This window comes from Pleurodeles waltl, chromosome 11, assembly GCF_031143425.1.
Source record: "Pleurodeles waltl isolate 20211129_DDA chromosome 11, aPleWal1.hap1.20221129, whole genome shotgun sequence".
NCBI lineage: Eukaryota > Metazoa > Chordata > Amphibia > Caudata > Salamandridae > Pleurodeles > Pleurodeles waltl.
The window spans coordinates 166,084,292-166,107,441 of NC_090450.1; the positions used below are offsets into that span (position 1 = coordinate 166,084,292).

Genomic DNA, 23,150 nt, shown 5'->3' on the forward strand with positions numbered 1-23,150 from the left:
ACCAGTGGTATTTTGTCCAGAAGTGTCTGAGTTGGTAGGGTCAGAGGCCCTGTATAAAAACCCAAGGTGCCTTTGAAATGGGGGAGACTTCAAAGAGTGGCTTATAAGTGCACAAGGTCCCCTTTCAGTTCCATCCTGTCTGTCAGGGTCCCAGTAGAGGGTTTGGCAGTCCATTGTGTGAGGGCAGGAGACTGTCCTTTCAAATGTAAGTGTCAGGTCCTCCACCCTCCCAGCCCAGGATGACCCATTCAGTATGCAGATATATGCAGGTGTGACTGAGCATCCTGTGTTTGGGGTTGTCTGAGTGTAATGCACAAGGGAGCTGTCAAGTAACCTAGCCAGATGTGGATTGTAAGGCACAGAAGGATTTAAGTGCAGAGAAATGCTCACTTTCTAAAAGTGGCATTTCTAAAATAGTAATATCAAATCTAACTTCACCAGTCAGCAGGATTTTGTATTGCCATTCTGGCCATACTAAACTTGACCTTGTTACTCATTTCAGATCAGAATCTACCACTCAAACAGTATATGAGGGTAGCCCTAATGTTAGCCTATGAAATGACACTCATTGACTACCAGGACTTATAAACCACACATGTACATGTCCTGCCTCTTAACTACATTTCACCCTGCCCTATGGGTTACATAGGGCTTACCCTAGGGGTGACCTATAAGTAGAAAAAGGGGAGTTTAGGTCTTGGCAAGTACTATTAAATGCCAAGTCGAAGTGGCAATGAAACTGCACACACAGGCCTTGCAATGGAAGGTCTGAGACATGGTTAAGTGGCTACTTGGGTGGGTGGCACAATCAGTGCTGCAGGCTCACTAGTAGCATTCAATCTACAGGCCCTAGACTCATGTAGTGCACTTTACTAGGGACTTACAGGGAGTGCAGAATTATTAGGCAAATGAGTATTTTGACCACATCATCCTCTTTATGCATGTTGTCTTACTCCAAGCTGTATAGGCTCGAAAGCCTACTACCAATTAAGCATATTAGGTGATGTGCATCTCTGTAATGAGAAGTGGTGTGGTCTAATGACATCAACACCCTATATCAGGTGTGCATAATTATTAGGCAACTTCCTTTCCTTTGGCAAAATGGGTCAAAAGAAGGACTTGATAGGCTCAGAAAAGTCAAAAATAGTGAGATATCTTGCAGAGGGATGCAGCACTCTTAAAATTGCAAAGCTTCTGAAGCGTGATCATCGAACAATCAAGCGTTTCATTCAAAATAGTCAACAGGGTCGCAAGAAGCGTGTGGAAAAACCAAGGCGCAAAATAACTGCCCATGAACTGAGAAAAGTCAAGCGTGCAGCTGCCACGATGCCACTTGCCACCAGTTTGGCCATATTTCAGAGCTGCAACATCACTGGAGTGCCCAAAAGCACAAGGTGTGCAATACTCAGAGACATGGCCAAGGTAAGAAAGGCTGAAAGACGACCACCACTGAACAAGACACACAAGCTGAAACGTCAAGACTGGGCCAAGAAATATCTCAAGACTGATTTTTCTAAGGTTTTATGGACTGATGAAATGAGAGTGAGTCTTGATGGGCCAGATGGATGGGCCCGTGGCTGGATTGGTAAAGGGCTGAGAGCTCCAGTCCGATTCAGACGCCAGCAAGGTGGAGGTGGAGTACTGGTTTGGGCTGGTATCATCAAAGATGAGCTTGTAGGGCCTTTTCGGGTTGAGGATGGAGTCAAGCTCAACTCCCAGTCCTACTGCCAGTTCCTGGAAGACACCTTCTTCAAGCAGTGGTACAGGAAGAAGTCTGCATCCTTCAAGAAAAACATGATTTTCATGCAGGACAATGCTCCATCACACGCGTCCAAGTACTCCACAGCGTGGCTGGCAAGAAAGGGTATAAAAGAAGGAAATCTAATGACATGGCCTCCTTGTTCACCTGATCTGAACCCCATTGAGAACCTGTGGTCCATCATCAAATGTGAGATTTACAAGGAGGGAAAACAGTACACCTCTCTGAACAGTGTCTGGGAGGCTGTGGTTGCTGCTGCACGCAATGTTGATGGTGAACAGATCAAAACACTGACAGAATCCATGGATGGCAGGCTTTTGAGTGTCCTTGCAAAGAAAGGTGGCTATATTGGTCACTGATTTGTTTTTGTTTTGTTTTTGAATGTCAGAAATGTATATTTGTGAATGTTGAGATGTTATATTGGTTTCACTGGTAATAATAAATAATTGAAATGGGTATATATATTTTTTTTGTTAAGTTGCCTAATAATTATGCACAGTAATAGTCACCTGCACACACAGATATCCCCCTAACATAGCTAAAACTAAAACCAAACTAAAAACTACTTCCAAAAATATTCAGCTTTGATATTAATGAGTTTTTTGGGTTCATTGAGAACATGGTTGTTGTTCAATAATAAAATTAATCCTCAAAAATACAACTTGCCTAATAATTCTGCACTCCCTGTATAAGTAGATCAAATATGCCAATTGGGTATAAACCAATGTTATCCATGTTTAAGGGAGATAGCATATGCACTTTAGCACTGGTTAGCAGTGGTAAAGTGCGCAGAGTCCTAAAACCAGCAAAAACAGTGTCAGAAAAGTGGAGGGAAGCAGCAAAAAATTGGGGGAGGACCACCCTAAGGCTGTCAGGTCTAACAGTGGCCCATTGTCCTCCAGCTAGTAATAGGTTCAGGTGCAGCCAAGGGGATTGCTGGGGGACCTAGTGCCATCCCAGCAGGTCAAAAAAGTCAGAAAGCGTGTTCTGCAACGCATTGTGCCACAGCGCTTTTATAGCGCTTTTGGATGCGTGGCCCCTTTTCCTCAAGCCATTAGCAGGATCAGGTGCAGCACAAGGGCCTGTTGGTGGAGGTAATCCCATCTAAGCTTGTCAAGATAGTCAAAAAGCACATCACATGATGCATTGTGCTGCTGCAATTTTATAGCGCTTTTGATGCATGGCATCTCCTCCTAAAGCTGGTTACGGGATGAGGTGCAGCCAAGGGGTCCACCCCAGTAGGCCACGATAGAAAGCACAGTAATTAGGGGTAATTGGGGTAATTAGCTTTGCATGGCGAGGGGGTGAGTTATAGTTACCATAGGGCATATGCTATAGTTGCTTGAAATAAATCTAAATATAGCAGCTGAATTTCTTTAGTTTTATGCCTGTACATTCTGAACCTAACGATAACGTCCCAGTAAGTTTTGTTTTTTTAGTGAATTTCTAAGGTTTTTTCAAATGCTATTTCCTAACTGTTCTTTTCAGTGGATTTCTATGGATTTTTTTAACACAGCGGGGAGGGGGTTGGGCCATCTGCAGCCAACCTTCGTTTGCTGAAGGTGGAGTTATGTTTGCCTTTGCTTGGTGGGAGCTGCCAGCTCCACGCGATATTCGCAAATATTCACAAATAACCCCAAAACTTTTTTTTAAAAAACATTCATGGCTCATTCATACACTAATTCATTCACTCACACATGCACTCAGAGTCTCATGAGCCCCCTCACACATCCATTCAGACACTCATGCACCCTCTCAGACCCAGTCACAGACTCACACACCCACTTTCAGACCCACTCACATCCTCATGCACTCACTCACAGATCAACTGACATAGACAGGACCTGTGGCCAACACCCACTACACATGGCCAATGGCTGTATGTGGCACAGGTTTGGGTGGTTACAGACTCCGGGATGTTACAGGCCACGTATGTGCCACGGCCAAAGGCCATGCGCGGTGGTGGTTGAATTAACATATTTACGTTAAAAAAACATAGAAATTCACTGAAAAAAACCCAAAGGTTACAGGGATGTTATAGTTAGGCTCTGAATTTACTCGTACAAAACCATAGAAATTTAGCAGCTATAGTAAGAGTTATTTCAAGTATCTATAACTCGCGCTCTAAGGTAACTATAACTTGCCCCTTCACCATGCACAGCTAATAATTCCACATATTATATCAATGAAGACCCTTTCTATGGCATCTTTGATATTATCACTGCAACACCTGCAATAAAATTATTGAGGAGAAAACTGTGCCTGGCGAGGATGCGAGTTAAAGTTACCTTAGGGCGCAAGTTATAGGTACTTGAAATAACTATAGCTGCTGAATTTCTATGGTTTTGTATGAGTAGATTCAGAACCAAACTATAATGTCCCTGTAAGCTTTGTTTTTTTTGTGTGAATATATATATATATATATATATATAAACATATGTGTTACCACATGGTAGTTATAGTTAGGACCTAGATTCTATATAAAAAGCTTTTTTTTTAATTGCCTATATCTTTGGCGCAGATGACAAATCTTCACAAAACTTGACAAAACAATTTGCCCGTCACGTCAGCTGCTGTCTGGAAAGTTTTGGGGTGATCCGTCTGAGTGGGTGAGAAAAAGGGGAGGGGGGGGGGTCCTAAAACACTTTCCCCCATTAATTTTTCCATAGGGATTTTGAACAGCGATAGCGCTGAAACTACTAGATGGAATTACACTAAATTTAGCAGTAAGGTAGGTCTTGGTCAAGAAAGCAACCTTTTTTGTGTGTTACTGTGAATCTAATCAATGCTTCTTTGGTAATTAACAGGGAAAACATTTTATCTATAGGGATGCAGATCCACCACGCATCTGACACGGACCAATGAGAATCTGAGAGCTACACAGAGGAGTGTGATTGTCTGGGTGCAAGCTGTTCAGAAAGTTGCAGGTGCCATTACATTGACCGGCATTGGTCCTGGGGGATGGATTTTCTTTGAGAAATGGGTTGAAGGGGTCAGGGCATAGGTACTCTGACGCTATGGGATAATGTATGGGTTTGTGAGGGATGGATTATTATTTTAAAAAGGTTAAAACCTCCTTTTTTTTATGATTGTGGATCTGCGACTCCGTCTGTAACGTCGCGGAGTCGCAAACCCCACAGATGAAAGAAAATATATATATATATTTAAACACATACTGTCACACACACTGTCACACCCACTCACACACCCACTCATAGGCCCACTCAGAAACTCATGCATCCACCTACAGACCCACTCAGACCCTCAGGCACCCAGTCAGAGACCCACTCAGACCCTTACGCTCCCACTTACAGACCCACTGAGACATTGACACATCTACTCACAGACCCACTCAGATGCTGACACACCCAATAACAGACCCACTCAGAGACTCACTCTCCCAGTCATAGATGCACTCAGACACTCGTGCACCCACTCACAGACCTACTCCAACCCTCATGCAAACACAGATCTATTCAGACCCTCATGCACCCACTCAGAGACCCACTCAGACACTCACACACCCACTCACAGACCCGCGCACACACTGACGCACCCATTAATACACTGATGTACGCACTCACACACCCAGACTGTCTCACAGCCACTTTCACCTCCAGATAAACCCTCTCAAACATAGAGAGGCCTGGGCTAAAAGGCCATGCTCAGCGTAGGGGTGGGTAGGTAGGGGGTTGGCTGCAGGGTCTGGCTGCAGGCCAGGCTTTGCGGACAACCTCTGCTGCACACTGGCAAAGGCCATGCATGGTGCAAGGTTGGGTGCATACACGGGGTTGGCCTCTGGGCCTGGCTGGCCAACTGCCTCTACACACGGTAAAAGGCAGTGCACAGTGGTGGTTGGATTCACATGCAGTAATGAAAATTACTGTACATTGAAAAAACCATAGAACTTCACTGAAAAAAACAAAGGTTACAGAGACGTCATAGTTAGGAAATAGAATTTAAAAAAACACAGAAATTGACCTAAAAAACTAAAGGTTATAGGGACGTAATACTTAAGCTCACATTTGTAACCTACAAAACCATAGAAATTCACATCTTATAGTTAGAATTATCTCAAGTAAATATAACCCGTGTATTATGGTAACTATAACTCGCACCATCGCCATACACTGCTAACTACCCAACAAAGTATGGCACTCATGACATCTACCAGTACATCATTGAAAATATAAAGTGGCCAGAGGTGGAAAGAAAGGTCCATGTGCAGATACCGGACCTCCCTGAGTGGGTCACAGACTGCGCAACAGGGAAGTGCTGGACATTTGGACCCTCAAACAATGAGCTAAGCCTCCAGAAGCAAGAGAAAGGCACAGGGTCTGATGAGCCAGCCCAAAGGACTCCGGAGGTGCAGGAGGAATTCCATCCTGAGGGGGAGGATCTGACCTCTAAAGGGGGAACTCTACCTGTGCAAGCTCTGCCCGACTTGACAGAGTTGCAAGGAGCTGGTGGTCCCACCAGGGAAGAGTTGTGCCAGGGACAAAGAAAGTGAACCACTCATGAGTGCCTGAGGCAGAATGCCCTCAGGCAACCTTAGGATGATATCAGTGGACCCCAAAGGGTCTACTGGGACAATGGACTCCGCTATACAGAGACAAGGGGCACCAAACCAGGGGCAAACAGGAAAGTGGTGGTCCCCCAAAAGTAAAGGGAATTCCTCCATACCTTAAGCCATGACATCTGCTTGGCAGGACATTTGGGTCAAACCAAGACCTGGAATAGAGTTGTCAACAATTTCTATTGGCCTAACATATCTACCAAAGTATAGCACTTCTGTGTCTCCTGCGTCACCTTTCAGGCCAGTGGCAAGACAAGAGGCAAGCCAAAGGCTTCCTTAGTACCACTGCCAGTGGTTGGAACAGCCTTTGAGAGGGTGGGGATTGATTTCATTGGTCCCCTAAACCCACCAACTGCCTCTGGCAACAGATACAATTTGGTGGTAGTGAACCATGCCACCAGGTACCCAGAGGCAATATTCATCAGAACCATCACTGCACCCACAGTGGCTAGGACTCATTGATAGGTTGGGGGCTGCCAAGTTCCTGAGCACTTTTGGCCTGACCTCAAGATACTGGCAGATTGCCCTACGCCTAGGAGCCAAGGAGAGGTCAACATTTTCCACCCAAGAGGGCCACTTTCAATTCAAGGTAATCCCTTTGTTTTGAAGAATGCTCCTGTCACCTTCCAAAGGTTGGTGAACAGAGTTTTGTCTGGGTTGGAATCCTTAAGTGCAGCTTATCTTGATGATATATCTGTGTTCAGTTCCAACTGGGATGATCACCTGGTCCACCTGAGGGAAGTCCTTCAGGCCCTGAAACAAGCCTAACTATCAAGACAAGCAAATGCCAGATAAGGCAGAGTTCAGTGATGCTCCTAGGCCACATTGTGTGTGGAGGCCATGTACAGCCTATCCACCCCAAAATCCAGACCATACTGGATTGGGAGGCACCTAAAACCCAGACTCAGGTAAGGGCCCTTCTTGGTCTGAATCGGTATTACGGAGGGTTTATCAAGAACTATGGGACCATTGTGGCCCCTCCGACAGACCTCACACCCAAAAAGCAGCCCAAAAATGTCATTTGGACCCCAGAGTGTCAGAAGGCCTTTGAAACTCCGAAGGGGGGCTATGTTTTCAGCACCAGTGTTATTGGCCCCTGACTACAATAAGGAATTTATTGTACAAACAGATGCTTCAGAGAAACGCATTGGGGCAGTGTTGTGGCAAGTGAATGATCAAGGCCTGGATAAGCCAGTTGCCTTCATTATCAGGCGACTACTTCCCAGAGGACCAAGATGGAACGCCATGGAGAAGGAGGCCTTTGCTGTGGTCTGGTCCCTGAAAAAGCTGAAGGCAAACCTACTGGCACTCGCTTCTGTGTTCAAACTGACCACAGACCTCTCAGACGACTCATGTAGATGGGGTAGAACTCAAAACTGTTATGGTGGTCCATTTTCCTACAGGGGATGGACTTCACAGTGGAACATAGACCTGGAAGTGCCCACCATGCCAATGCACATGGACTTTCCAGGTTTTTACACTTAGCTGATGAGGACTACCAGGGTGTAGTTTAGTCCCCCCATCACCTTCCACCTGGGGGGGGGGGCTTGTGAGAAAGGCATCATTTTGGCCCTGATCATCCCCAAACATTTTGACTGATACTCCTGGTTACTGACTCTGACTGTGCCGCGGGCACTGCTATCCAGTTCCAGGGGCAGCCCTTTGTGTAACATGGTATATGCAAGTTAGGCATAATTATAATTGACTCTGACAACCTAGCTATAACTCCCTAGTATGTGGAGGGCATGTAGGTTTAGGGACCCGAGTGTAGTAAGTGTCCTTCTATAGTCTATGGTGTCATTGTAAAATCAGGCCTGCCTTGCTGGCTGATTTAAAATAAGCTACCCAAATTTGACTTTGAAATTAAAAGTACATCCAAAGTCTTAAACTACCTTATCTTTACATAGACGTCACCCCTAAGGTCTACCATAAGTGCCCCAAGGGTAGGGTGTAGTGTAGATATAAGCGAGGACCTCATAAAAGATGTTTTATAAGCCCTGATGAAGGAAAAACAGCCAAATTAGTTTCCTCATGGTAGTACATTTGCTTCATAGGCTAACATCGGGAGGCTTTATTTAAAATTAACAACATCTCATTGTAACTAGAAGAGAGCTAACTCGGTATGAAGTTCGGTATCAATTTAAAAGTAAAATTAAACCCAACAACTTGCCAACAATGTATCTATTATAACTTGCACAGAGAAAAAGTTTTAGAACTCTTTCTGAAAGTTAACAAAATCAGTCCTGTAGGATCCCTTTCGATATTGGTCAGTCTCTGGCAGTCTGAGCCATGCATCCCTCTAATCTCTGCCCACCTTTGGGTGGCCTTCTGTCCCAGGTATTCACATTTCTGGTGCGCACACTTAGCCATCCCCACCAAGTCAGAATCCTGTGGCGCCACTTCTACCTCTGACATTTTGGCTTTATCTTCTGCAAGGGAATTAAACCATTGTTCAAGTGAGTCAGTGGAACATTGGGCATCTACATGATATACAGTAACAGTACTTTGTTCTAATATTTCCTAACTTTCTTGCCACAATTTTTTGCTCCACACCTCCTTGGTATGTATTTGCTAGGTATGTGCAAGCCATGTGGGAAGCCAGGCGCCAAACCCATTGGCGGAGGACCAAGAATCAGTATAAATGTGACAGGTTTACAGGCAATTCTTGTGTCAGTGTCTGATATACAGCATACAATTCTACATATTGACTACTCTTTCCTTTTCCTGTACTGGAAAGCAACTTTTTGGTGACTGGGTGAACCACTGGTGAGCCATACATGGTTCCTATCCTCAGGGGACAAGGATTCAAATGGCTCACCCCACCTAACGGGTGATTCTTTTATATCTGCACCCTCTCATTATCATGCACACAGGCCTGTACCACCTGTTCATTGTGGGCCGCTGTCCCTGCTTGTCCCACTCTGGCCCTGTCCTGTATGTAACACTTCCACTTTATTACTCTGGCTTCTTGTGCATTTCCTATTAGGTAAATTCATCACCCACTGCATTATTGGAATCTCAGGTCTCAGAATCAGATTATGACCTAGGGTCATTTGCTCAGTATCCACTAGAGTTCAGTAACACGCAAGTAACTGTTTCTCAAAGGGGGCATATCGCTCTCCAGCATTTGGTAGCTTTTTGGTCCAGAAATCCAGGGGCACCCTCTTACTTCCTTGATTTTGCCACATACTCCAATTTGCATATTGTACCTGAACAGTCACATGTAACTCAATGTCTCCTTCCTGTACGGATATAAGTCAAAACCAATTCAAACGCACACTGCTGCTGCTCTCCCCATTCAAACTCATGCTTCTTTCTTGTCACGTTGTACAAAGGGGCCGAAATCTGACTGAGGTCTCCGAAGGCCAAACAATCCAATGAATCGCTGAATCTCCTGCTTATTACAAGGAGTAGCAAATTCTAATATCTTTTGTTTTGCCTGTGGCAGCACCTCCCTATATCCCTGATTCCACTGGATTTCTAGAAACGTCACATTTTGAGAGGGTCCTTGTGTCTTATTTGGATTGATTATCCACCCTTTGCTCTGCAAGAGTTTCACAAACCTGTCCAACTGAGTCTGCACCTGTTCTTGTGTCTCTCCCTGAATCATCACATCAGCGATATAATGAGACAATTGCACCCCTGGAATGACAGGTACGTCATCCAGGTGTTCTGCCACCAGTCTTTGACAGATGGTGGGGCTATGTACATACCTCTGGGGAAGCCTTTACATCTTGAAAAGTCTACCGCCGTGGGAGAAACTAAATTCCTCCTGACTCTCAGGGGCTAATGGCTAATGGTATAGAAAAGAAAGAATTAGCGATATCAATATTTGGATACCAGGTGCCTTTATGTGTTTGTATCCTTTCAATCAAAGTGATGGTGTAGGGGACCTCAGCAGTCAGAGGGGGCGTATATTTGTTCAATTTACGATAATCGATCATCATTCTACAGCACCTAACCGCTCTGCGCTAAGGCCACGAAGGATTGTTCCACTCCTGCCTCTATCAACTTATGTATATATTCACTTATTTCCTCATGCCCTTCCGGGATTTGGTATTGTTTAAAAAAAAAACACCTTGGTTACTAGGGGTATCTTTAGACGACCCACCCTCACAGCTGCCACTTAAGTGTATAGCTTTGATCCAAATTGATAACAACTATCATCCATGTATAGAATCATCCACTTCAGATTGTCAATTCCCAGTATATACTCTAGGAGGGGCAGAATCAAAACAGTGTATTCTCTTTTAGGCGTTCTCCCTATTTGCATTTAAAAATTAGTCTGCACTGCAGGGGTTTGCTTTCCACCCAACCCTGTGATAGCGTAGTGCTGCACTGTGAACTTTTTTAGATGTCCATAAATTAAAGAGGCCTCCGCTCTGGTGTCCACCAAGGCTCAAACCTTTTGAACATTTCTATGTTTCCAATGAATTTCTAAATCAACATGTGGTCTGTTATCCTTACGAGCCCACCCCTGTACCGGAGCTTGGGCTGTGTCCTAATCTAATTTGAACCTGTCAACTTTTGCCCAAGTCAGGTCTGGATATATGCTCTCATATCTGCGAGGAGATTCCTCTCCTTCCCTGTTTTCAGCAGTTAACCAATCGGTGTCCAAATCTTCCTCCTCCTCCTCCCATGAAGAAACATTTTTCTCCCTCTCTTTTCTTTCCTCATGCATTTGTGACTTGCCCTAATTCACTTGTTATCCTGCTTGTTTCCTTTTCTGCTGCCCTCTTTTCAGTCCAGCCCTCGCTTACAGTACATGTCCCACATACTCTTAGTATCTATCCCATCTATCTGCTCTTTGTTGACACCATCCTTCAATAACGTCATAAACATATCTCTCCTGGATACTCTGTTATTGTCTGTGTGGCCCTCAGACCTTGAGACTCTCTCAGGTTTTGTCCAGTCTCTGAGCTCTTTTAATTTGCTAACTACCTCCAGTACATCTTTCAGTGCCTGCCCTGTCTGATTCAGAGAGTCATTTTCACCTGTTTGTAAACTGGGGGAGCTAATCGAATGATTTTGTGTCGTACTGAAACTGTCAGTGGAGCACTTAACATATTTTGAGCCTCAAAGAGAATAGCAGTTTTCATACTCTCTTCTTTAATTCTTTACATAGCATCTCTCAACGTGTACCACGGCTTATCATTTAGCGGACAGTCTGACTCAATAAGATTTCTGACTACACCCAATAACTGCCAACTACAACAAGTTAGTCCCTCCTTCATTCCCATTACCTCTAAACCGCTCTTGCATTATGGGGTCAGTGCTAGGATTACAAAACTTCCTTGCATCTCCCACATCCATTGCCACTCCAGAAGCTCCTGTATCAAACAACCGCACCATCCACATAAGCAATGCTTCCCCAGGTTTTTGGTGAAACCTATCCTTGATGTAATTTAACGCCTACTTAGAATAATCTTCTAAGAAGTGCATCTCAATCCCTCCCCCGGGTTCTGTGAAGTGCCCTGTATTTTCTGAGTAAATATAAACTGTGCACAAACCACTTTCTGTTCTTCTGGCTCAAGCTGGACCCCACCTTTCTGAACAGACTCTTAACTGGAATCAGAAACAAAATCGGTGGAATTCCAAATAATGGCATCCGAAACATCAGGATTCCAATCTAGCCGTGCTTTAGCAAGTGCTAAATGAACTTTCTTTTGATTGACTCTACCCCTGTGTTCACGTTACCGATATTGTGCAACGCGAACAGCTGCTTTCTCTGGGTATCAACTGTATCCTGCAGTAACTTATTCCAACAGGACAGCACGGTTACATTATTTTTCACTTCAACTAGCTTCCTCTCCAATTGCTGATTTTCTTGTTCTAACTTTTCTCATGCATTTTTCTATAGGCAGATAATAGGATCCAGCCCTGTCTTCCTAAAATAGATAATTCATGTCCCCTTTCTACTGACACTTTTTGCAAGCAAAGTAATATTGTTTTGGTTCAGCATCAACAAGACATTCACTCCAATTCTTACATAACCCTGTTCCACATGCCCAATCATTTGCAAGAACATAATAGGCTGATTTTTCCTATCCTGGCACCTCATTTGGCACATGGGAAACTGCCTTTGACTTTTTGCCAAACATTTTCACTTTTAAATCTTTCAATTCCTGTCCTGCTGACTATGCCAAATTGTTCTGCTTTGCTTCAAACTAAGAGGATACCGATGCCAAGGAATGCAGCACTCCTAGTTTGAGTAATAAATTTATTAAGGAACTTCCCAGATATCAAATAAAAGCACACGAAAATATGAACATGAGCATTTAACTTGAATGCAGTGGAACATGTGTAAATGCTAAAATACTCACAGCAGTTAACCAATGACAGGCATAAAAAGTATAATACATAAACAATGAATATATGCAGTGAATATATATATATATATATATATATATATATATATAGTATATATATATATATATATATATATATATATATATATATATATATAGTGGCACAGCCAAGCTATATAATTAAGAATAAAAATGCATCACCATGGGGATCTAATCCACATCATCCTTGCCAATGTCAAACTGAGGAACACTGGGCAGCCGAGAAGTGGAGAACCTTCACAGATGGGATTTTGTTTTAGGCAGTGTATCCACCCCCAAAATGAGTTCCTTCTGTCTCAGTGCCAAGCTTCCCCCTTATATATCTTTAACAAACCCAAGAGGAAGTTTCTAGTAGCCTTCCCCCTCCCTTCGAGTAAGTTATGAAACTCAAGCGATGGCTGAACTCAGTATGCGTCAAAAACACGCAAAGGAATGGGCCCTGCTCCAATGCGCATTCCAGAGACAGAGGAACAGTACTTTTCTATAAGAAAAACATTGAAAACATTCCCAAGCTGAGACGGTCTTATCACATCTACTGTCTACATCCCCTATGTTGCACAGTGCATCCCAGTGCTGGTGGAAAACAAGCTCATTGTGGAAAAATCATGTGCCCCCACTGTCACAACAAGCACCTGAAGCTACGCTAAGCACAAAATGGAGTTAGAGGTCAAGATGGAGTCGGTAGTTAAATACAGATAGCATTACAAAAAGCCACCTGGGACAGAAACTGGACCTCCCCTATTTCCTGTTCCCCCAGCCAGATGGGAGCCCTAGTAATTAGATTAGGAGGGGGGCTGAAAGGGTCATGTTAGGGAAACTTAGCCATACCATTGGGTGGGCTCAGCCAGATGTAACCTCCAAGGAGAGATTTCCTCCTTGTTGGATTTTTATAGAATGTTGCTTTCTGAGATAGATTTTTGCCACACTTTGAGGGAAGTGGACACCCCAGAGGGTGGCACCCTATGCCCCACTGGTCAGGGGCGCTCTTTGCCTGCCAACCCAGGAGCAAGGAAAAAATGACAGAGCTGTCCAGAACTTCAGATCCCTGCTGGAAGAAAATACTGGAGAAGATGGACTGTCCTGCTAAACCCATGGTCTACACCTGAAAGACTATACCCACAAGAAGTACACCAGCTGCACAATTTAGGCTTCAACAAGAAAATAACTTTACCTTGATTCTGCAACTCTAGGAGGGGACTCCCTGTAACCTATAGGTACAAAGGAGCTGACCAGAGTCCTCTGCATTAAGTCCAGCAAGAAGAGCTCAGCTGACCAGTGTCCACTTGAGGATGCTGACCAGCTCCATTCTAGGAACTGTAGTCCAAACTTCCAAGGAGCAACTCAGAGCTTCTGGAACCTTGGATCAAGTTTGTGAACACTTCAAGGGCCTAAAAAGGACTTCTGGAAGAAGATCCAGAAGTTTGGGAAAGTTTGGAGCAGCTTTGTGAAAAGGTTCAATAAGGTGATCTACCAGTCAAAGAGAGCCAAGCCAGCGAGATTGAACTATGACCCAGCATGAATTTAAGGTTTGTCCTGCTGATGTTCTGTCAACGAGACTTCCTGGAATTGACAGGGACCTTGACCTGAGCCAAGCCGACGACACCATAAAAAGGTTGTCATACGAGGGATGCAAGTTTCCGCCATCACTAACAAATGCTGATCAATTTACTGGAAATAGTGTTGACAATTTGTTCTTGTATCAAAATGACTTATCTTAATAGTTATGAGGGACTGCAATGGGTTCTAGGTTTGCTCCCTCCTATGACAACCTTTTTATGGGTTGGTATGAACAGGAGCATGCCTGTCCAGTTCATGATATGAGAGTAACCAAATGGTATACTGGTGTCGTTACATAGATGACATATTTGTTATCTGGAAGAGTGAAGTAGAGACACTCAAGGGTTACCAGAATTATCTTGATAACAACAGTTTAAATATTACATTGAGATTGGAATATAGTATGTAATGTATCTGTTTTCTGGATCTAGAAATGTATGTGGGCATTTAGAGTTAGTCTCACAACTATATCGTAAATCAACCTCTACAAATGCAATTTTACATACAGACTCAGGATATCTTAAAAGACAAATTATTAACATTCCCTTTGGTGAATTTTTGAGGGCTAAAAAAAATGTAGTCTACAAAGTGAGCATAAAATACAAGCGGCAGTTATTACTGACATTACAGCCATAGTACAATGGTAGAGTCACTTGGCATTAACTCTGAGGATCGGTGTTTGTTATCTCTATATGCCATATATGGTGGCCTTGTGTCGCTTATATATTTTAAATTGTGTTTATATCTTTTCATGTGTTCTTTATTACTATTTTGTCATTTGTGAATTCTTTGAGATACTTTATACCTAGTAGGCTTTCTTTTTTTCTATGTTATTAGTTATATAATGGTTTGGTTTGAATAGGTGTCAGATTAACATGTTCTTCATGCAAGACGGCTCATTATTATGAAATTATTTCTTTCTCAAATAAGAGTCGAAATCACAACCTCAGTTATTGCACAATGGTAGTGTCATTTGATATGAACTTTGAGGATCAGGGTTCGATATTTTTGTTTGGCATCTATGATGGCCGTGTATGCAATTATTATTTTACACAGATTTAATTAATGACCATTATTTTTTCAAATACAGTGAATTCTGTTAGTTTTGGGTATTTTTTAAGTTAGCAGTCTTTCTTTCTTAGATTGTAGCATTAAACCAGTTTTCTCGTTAAGCGAGACAGCTTATTATTTTGAGATCTTTCTTCACAAGAGTCTTTCGTTCTTGATGAGGCACAGACACAGGTGTTAAAGCCTGTAGGAGTTCTTTAAAGGCTAGTTGGTGTGAGGGTCATGGGGTTACTGATTGATGAGACAGGAGGAAGCTTTATGCAAGCAGATGAGGGTTGTGGAGACTTGGTTCTTTGCTTTTGTATCATTAAGACCGGAGTACCAGAGCTGTTGGTACGGTGGGAGGATTTGGGGTTTTTATTAGTTAATCAGTTTATTCATGTTATTGTTCTTTCAGATATGGGTGATACTGTATCATGGGGACAAATGGATGAGTTATAGAAAATTGTGCTATTTTGTGCTATTTTGTAGCAGGATATCTTGGAACAACATAGGTCATGTTTATAAGGCAACTCTAATTCAATATTTTGCGGGGTTGGAAGTTTAAATGTTTTAAAGCTTTACTTTGTTGCTGTTTACATAGAGTATCTGTGATTAACTATCATGAGTTTTTTTCACAGAGGTTGGTTTATTGTGATTCTCTGTTTATGTAGTTGTGACAACAGCTGCACAGCACATCATAAGAGGGACTTTGGAGTGCATTTATGGGACGTTTTGGATATTGGCTGCAGTAAGAGCAGTGTTTATTTATGCAAACAACACGTTTTTTTCTTAATATGACGCTGTGCAGTTTTAATTTACGACAATGGGATGCTGAGTCTTTTGAGTCAGGGGGCTTTGTTGATGCTTTTGGTAAGGGCTTTCACTTCTAGCATATTATGTTTTTTCCCCTTTTCAATGGCTTTCTGAATAAGTTGTATTAGGGTTTACAGCATGTTCGTTATATGAAAAAGATGGGGGGGTTGAGTTAGATTTTGGCCCAGGTAGGAGTAGAGAGTGTATAGGTACATGATAATCTTTTTTCTTAACAGGATGTTGTGCAGCTTCAATTTATTATGATGGGATGCAGAGTCAGGGTCTCCGGTGATGATTTTCATTAAGTGCTTTTTAGTTTTAGTGTATTATGGATTCTTCCCCTTTAATTGGTGTTCTGTTTAAATTGTATAAGGGCACATAACATGTCCATTATTAAGAATATAGGGGGACTTGTTGATTAGGCAAATTGACAACCTTGTGACGAGAGATTTTTATGAGGTGTTTATGTTAATTGTGCTTATTAAAAATAAGGCCAGCATGATCATACATGAAAATTTGTTGCACAGGATTAATGAGGTGAGGTATATGGGTGCCGTGGTTCCAAAGATTTAGTCAATCCTTTATATTTATACAATGTTCAATTGTAACTATGTCACAAGAGTCATACCTTGGTGTCTATATTAGGATGTTAACATGTCATCTACTGTAATGGGAAGATGCATTTTCCTCTAAAAAGGGGAATATTTGTACAGAGAATGATTAGATAGAATAACTTTGTACTCTTGTATGGATATATGTTTATTACTATTTGCTCACTCATTTTTCATATGTGTTATACAGCCCTGAAGAAGAGACCGTGTCTCAAAAAACAGGATGGCTGTTGTATTGCTGTGCATTTGCAAGATAGATGTTCTACAACTGTCTGCTGTTTTTTGCCGTGTACAACTGGAATGTGATGGTTTACAATATTTTAAGAGTCATGTCACAATAAAAATATACAACTTGGCATATGGACGACTAGATATGAACGGTTATGTTTCCCCAGATAAACCAGAGCAGGCATTATTTATATAACCAACACTGGTAGGGTACCAGCGCATCTGGGTGTTAGCGTCGTGCTTTTGACCCAATACCCAACTATTGTTATTTATATATATATATTTAGATGGTCACTGAGACAGTATAATTAGGATCACTTTTTACCATACAAAAACATAGAAATTCAGCACTTATGGTTATACTTATGTTAAGAAACTATAGCTTGTGGCCTAAAGTTAGATAATGGCACAAATTATAGTTTCTTCAAATAAGTATAACTATAACTGCTGAATTTCTATGGTTTTCTGTGAGTAAAATGTGAACCTAACTATAGTGTCCCTGTAATCTTAGGCTTTTTTGATGAATTTCATTTTTTTTTAAATTTAAAGTAATATATAGTTGCTATATGTTCAAACAACCACCTCCACGCACAGCCTTTGGCTCTATTTAGCAGGGGTTGGTCACAGGCCGTGCACAACGGGAGTTTGGTAAGGTGTTTCTTTTTTTATTGGGTTTCGGATCTGCGGATCTATTGTGGATTTACAGTGGGGGTCATGCTGAGCACCGCGATAGGTCCACGGATAGGCCCAAAAAATAATTGAGCAATTTTTGCCCATGAGGGGTCTCTCAGAGACTCCTGCATGTGTCTCATGGGGTCATGACACCTTTATCCTGACCCTTTATGTGTGTTTTTATTTATTATGTGTTTTCTCCCTGCAGGCACAACTGCAAAACAAAATGGTGGGCGCAACACTCCTTTCAGGATGCAGCCAGCTAATTAGGGCCATTCTTTTGCCTCAGGATCCGAGGTCTTCTAGAGTGGATGAGCAATGGATGAGCATCCCATGATATACAGTTTTATTTCTTTAATAACTCCCAAACTACTGAACAAATTTGCACCCAATAACAAAAGGAAATCTTTCTGGACCAGGATATGTATATCATTTTGACCCAAACTGCTTAGGGCTGCTGTGCTCCACAGAGGTGTGCATGTCAGCGTGTTGGAGTCAGCAACCTCCAATACGTTTCCACAAGTTCTTTCCTTACTCCACAAAAGGGGCTGCCACTGATCGTGAGCTGCTAAATCATGACCATTGCATATCCAACATTTTAGCTGCAGCTGCAGCCTTTCTCATGGATAATAAGTCGCCATTTTGTGCTGGTGTTTACAAATGTAAAAGTGTGACATCAACATTGTCAAAGAAAACAGACTACAAAATCTTGGTGTGTACAGCTATTTCATGATAGATTGTTATAATAATACATTTAAATAATTATTGGCCTAAAAAAGAAAAAATCATTATTTGCTTTGACATCATCCACCTAATTGTCAAGGCCACTTGAATATCACATTATTTTAGGCCATTTCTGCCCCTCCTCCGGGGGCAGATTGGCCTATTGTTATTAGGTCGATCTGCCCCCGGGGGGGCAGAAGCCTCTAGGCACCAGGGTTACATTTTTGGGGCTTTTTGTTTTTGTTTTTTAGAGGTGGGGAGCGACCCCTTAGCCAAGGGTTGTTCCCCTGGGGGGCAAATTTTATTTAGACCAGATAGGCCGATTTATGTTAGGCCAATCTGCCCCCATGGGGGCAGAAACCACTTAGGCACCAGGGATTGGTGTTTGTGTATGCATGTGTTTTCTTTAGGGGGGCAGCCCCTTGGGTAAGGGTCGCTCCCCATGGGGGCACATTACTGTTGGCCATATCTGCCCCCCTTGGGGGCAGATGGGCCTATTTTTGGAAGGCGCATCTGCCCCCAAGGGGGGGCAGAAAGCCCACCAGAGGCCAGGGACATTTTTTCTCAAAAATAAGAGGGTGGGGTTATGGCCATAACCCTACCCCAAATAAATGGTGCCAAAGTTGTTCTGCCCACCAGTGGGCACATGGGGCAATTACCCCTGATCCACACCCCCTAGGGGGGCAGAAAGTCTACTAGATTCCAGGGAATTAAAAAAAAACAATTGGGGTGGTGGCTACCAACCAGTATGGGCCTGGTTACGCCCCCACCTCAACTGAAGGGGGTAACAGTCTTTCAGCTCTCCCCCGCACTCTAAAACATCTTATCCCACAGCAAGCAAGAAGACATTTGATTATTTTGGGTTTTAGTTTTACATTTGGGCCATGAGAGCTTGGCTAACTCTCAAAATTGTCCCACTTGAAATGGTGAGGGCTGCACTTTATGGACTTTGGGACGCTGCCATGTAGAAAAATCCACAAGACCTAGACACATCTGAAAACTAAACATCTGGGTGATTCCAGAGTGATGTGTTTCACATGCACCCGCATAATTTTCATACCCACAATGCCCTGCAAACCTCCAACTTGGCTGGAAATCACACATTTTTCCACCGTTCTTGTGATTGAACCTTCCGGAATCTGCAGGAATCCACAAAATTCCTACCACCCAGCACTGTCTCATCTATACCGATAAAAATTCTGCGCCACTTGTCAGCCTAAAAATGTTTTTTTGCAAACTTCCCTTTTGGACCCCCTTTGGTTCCCCCTCAATATTGACATGTTTTTGGCTCTTCCCTTTCACAAGCACTTGGCCCACCTACACAAATGAGGTATAACTTTTACCGGGAGACTGAGGGGAACGTTGAGTGGTATGAAATTTGTCCCAGTGCGGTCATCCCACAAGGAAATGTTGGAAAAATGTGATTATTTTGCTAAATTTGAGGTTTGCTGGGGATTCTGGGTAAGAAAACATTGAGGGATCCACGCAAGTCATACCTCCCTGGACTCCCTCGGGTGTCTAGTTTTCAGAAATGTCTGGGTTTGGTAGGTTTCCCTAGATGGCTGCTGAGCCCAGGACCAAAAATGCAGGTGCCCCCGCAAAAACAGGTAGTTTTGTTTTTGATAATTTTGATGTGTCTAGATAGTGTTTTGGGGCATTTTCTTTTGCGGGCAGTAGGCCTACCCACAAAAGTGAGGTACCATTTGTATCCGGAGATTTGGGGGAATGCTGGGTGGGAGGAAATTTGTGGCTCTTCTCTGATTCCAGAACTTTCTGTCACCGAAATGAGAGGAAAAAGTGTTTTGGGGCAAACTTTTGAGGTTTGCAAAGGATTCTGGGTAACAGAACCTGATCAGAGCCCCACAAGTCACCCCATCTTGGATTCCCCTAGGTGTCTAGTTTTCAGAAATGCACTGGTTTGCTAGGTTTCCCCAGGTTCCGGCTGAGCTAGAGGCCAAAATTCACAGGTAGGCACTTAGTAAAAAACACCTCTGTTTTCTGTGAAAAAAATTGATGTGTCCACGTTCTGTTTTGGGCCACTTCCTTTTGTGGGAGCTAGGCCTACCCACACAAGTGAGGTACCATTTTTATCGGGAGACGTGGGGGAATGCTGGGTGGAAGGAAATTTGTGGCTCCTCTCAGATTCCAGAACTTTCTGTCACCGAAATGAGAGGAAAAAGTATTTGTTTGGCCAAATTTTGAGGTTGCAAAGGATTCTGGGTAACAGAACCTGGTCAGAGCCCCACAAGTCACCCCATCTTAGATTCCGTAGATGTCTAGTTTTCAAAAATGCACTGGTTTGCTAGGTTTCCCCAGGTGCCGGCTGAGCTAGAGGCCAAAATGCACAGGTAGGCACTTTGTAAAAAACAACTCTGTTTTCTGTGAAAAAATGTGATGTGTCCATTTTGTGTTTTGGGCCATTTCCTTTCGTGGGCGCTAGGCCTACTCACACAAGTGAGGTACAATTTTATAGGGAGACTTGGGGGAACGCTGGGTGGAAGGAAATTTGTGGCTCCTTCCAGATTCCAGAACTTTCTGTCACTGATATGAGAGGAAAAAGTGTTTTTTGGGCTAGATTTTGTGGTTTGCAGAGGATTCTGGGTAACAGAACCTGGTCAGAGCCCAACAAGTCACCCCATCTTGGATTCCCCTAGGTGTCTAGTTTTCAAAAATGTGTAGGTTTGCTAGGTTTCCCTAGGTGCCGGCTGAGCTACAGGCCAAAATCCACAGCTAGGCACTTTGCAAAAAACAGCTCTGTTTTCCTTGTGAAAATGTGATGGGTCCACGTTGTGTTTTGGGGCAGTTCCTGTCGTGGGCGCTAGGCCTATCCACGCAAGTGAGGTACCATTTTTATCGGGAACACAGAATAGCAAAACAAGTGTTATTGCCCCTTGTCTTTCTCCACATTTTTTCCTTCCAAATGTAAGACAGTGTGTAAAAAAGAAGTCTATTTGAGAAATGCCCTGTAATTCATATGCTAGTATGGGCACCCCGAAATTCACAGATGTGAAAATAACCACTGTTTCTCAACACCTTATCTTGTTGCCATTTTGGAAATACAAAGGTTTTCTTGATACCTATTCTTCACTTTTTATATTTCAGCAAATGAATTGCTGTATACCTGGTCTAGAATGAAAACCCATTGCAAGGTGCAGCTCATTTATTGGCTCTGAGTACCTAGGGTTCTTGATGAACCTACAAGCCCTATATATCCCCGCAACCAGAAGAGTCCAGCTGACGTAACGGTATATTGCTTTAAAAAATCTGACATCGCAGGAAAAAGTTACAGACTAAAACGTGGAGAAAAATGGCTGTTTTTTTCACCTCAATTTCAATATTGTTTTATTTCAGCTGTTATTTTCTGTAGGGAACACTTGTAGGATCTACACAAATGACCCCTTGCTGAATTCAGAATTTTGTCTACTTTTCAGAAATGTTTAGCTGTCTCGGATCCAACATTGGTTTCTCACCCATTTCGGTCACTAACTGGAAGGAGGCTGAAAGCACAAAAAATAGTAAAAATTGGGTATGTCCCAGTAATATCTCAAAATTATGTCGAAAATGGGGATTTCTAAATCAAGTCTGCCTGTTTCTGAAAGCTGGGAAGATGGTGATCTTACCACCCAAACCCTTTGTTGATTCTATTTTTAGGAGAAAAAAACACAAGCATTCTTCTTCAGCTTTTTTTTCCATTTAAAAAAAAAAAAAATGTTTACTGTATTTTGGCTAATTTCTTGGTCTCCTTCAGGGCAACCCACAAAGTCTGGGTATCTCTAGAAGCCCTAGGATGTTGGAAAAAAAGGACGCAAATTTGGCGTGGGTAGCTTATGTGAACAAAAGGTTATGAGGGCCTAAGTGCGAACTGCCCCAAATAGCCAAAAAAGGCTCGCACAGGAGGAGAAAAAGCCTGGCAGCGCAGGGGTTAAATTTGCCTATTGTGTTGTGGCACTCATGGTTCCTCCCAGGTCAGCCCGGGGTGCTTCACAAAGGACACCCTCCAAATGCATGTGTAGTGGTTTGTTCAATGACGTAAGTGAGGGGAGGCGACTTCCTGCTGATGCAAAAAAACGGAATACTTTGTACGAGCATTTGTATGCGCGCAGTTTATGAGCGGGTTTTCTCCGAGGCTTTCACCCTCTGGTCGAGATTGCTGCCTGTTTCCCCCACAACACTGCATTAGATGGCTCTGCTGGATGCACGCTTTTAACTATGATTAGATTATTGCGAATGATCACGTCAACAAACTGTTCTCATTATAATGTCTACTTGCCAGTCACTGGAAACAGGTTCCATTTAGATTACTTCGCAAGTGCCCAGGTAATTGAGGATCAAAGGTAAGGCGCAACCTCTAAAAAAATAAATTTTGGAACTTACCAAATTCATGATTGTTCTTCCAATCGAATCTATAAACATTACTTTCCATCTCTCCTCGGTGTTCTCTGGAAGAGGTATATAAAAATAATATCCCACAAGAACAGACGCAACTGCGAAGTAAAATAGTTTTGATGCCATTTTAAATTGTTCACACGGTTCAGAACAGGTCGTTTTAGGGTTCCGAGCTCAACTGGTGTCGCACGATTTGAAAGGTAAATATCATGCTGCAATTATGCTTGTCCTCGTACACGCCTTCTTCTGAGCGTATGCGCACTTTGCCGAATAACAAGGAGAGCTAGTTAACCATTGAAATGCTTTCTATTGAAGAGTACGTTTTCATAAGTATTCTGCCAACTCTCGTCTCTAACTTTATTTGGGGGTGATAAAACCTGGCACATTGTATAGTTAGATAAAATATTCAAGTTAATACGTATAGTGTG

At 42.8% G+C, this 23,150-nt stretch overlaps 1 protein-coding gene across 1 annotated transcript in view; it reads right to left on the reverse strand.

The window, feature by feature from the left end:
- LOC138265534 (arylacetamide deacetylase-like) overlaps nucleotides 1–22,946 on the reverse strand; it is a 239,951-nt gene extending 217,005 nt beyond the window's left edge. The window contains exon 1 of the mRNA XM_069213338.1: nucleotides 22,711–22,946. Within this exon, the coding sequence (XP_069069439.1) occupies nucleotides 22,711–22,848 (138 nt within the window). The 5' untranslated portion in view covers nucleotides 22,849–22,946. The remainder of the gene's footprint in view (nucleotides 1–22,710) is intronic.
- Between the last annotated feature and the right edge of the window lie 204 nt (nucleotides 22,947–23,150).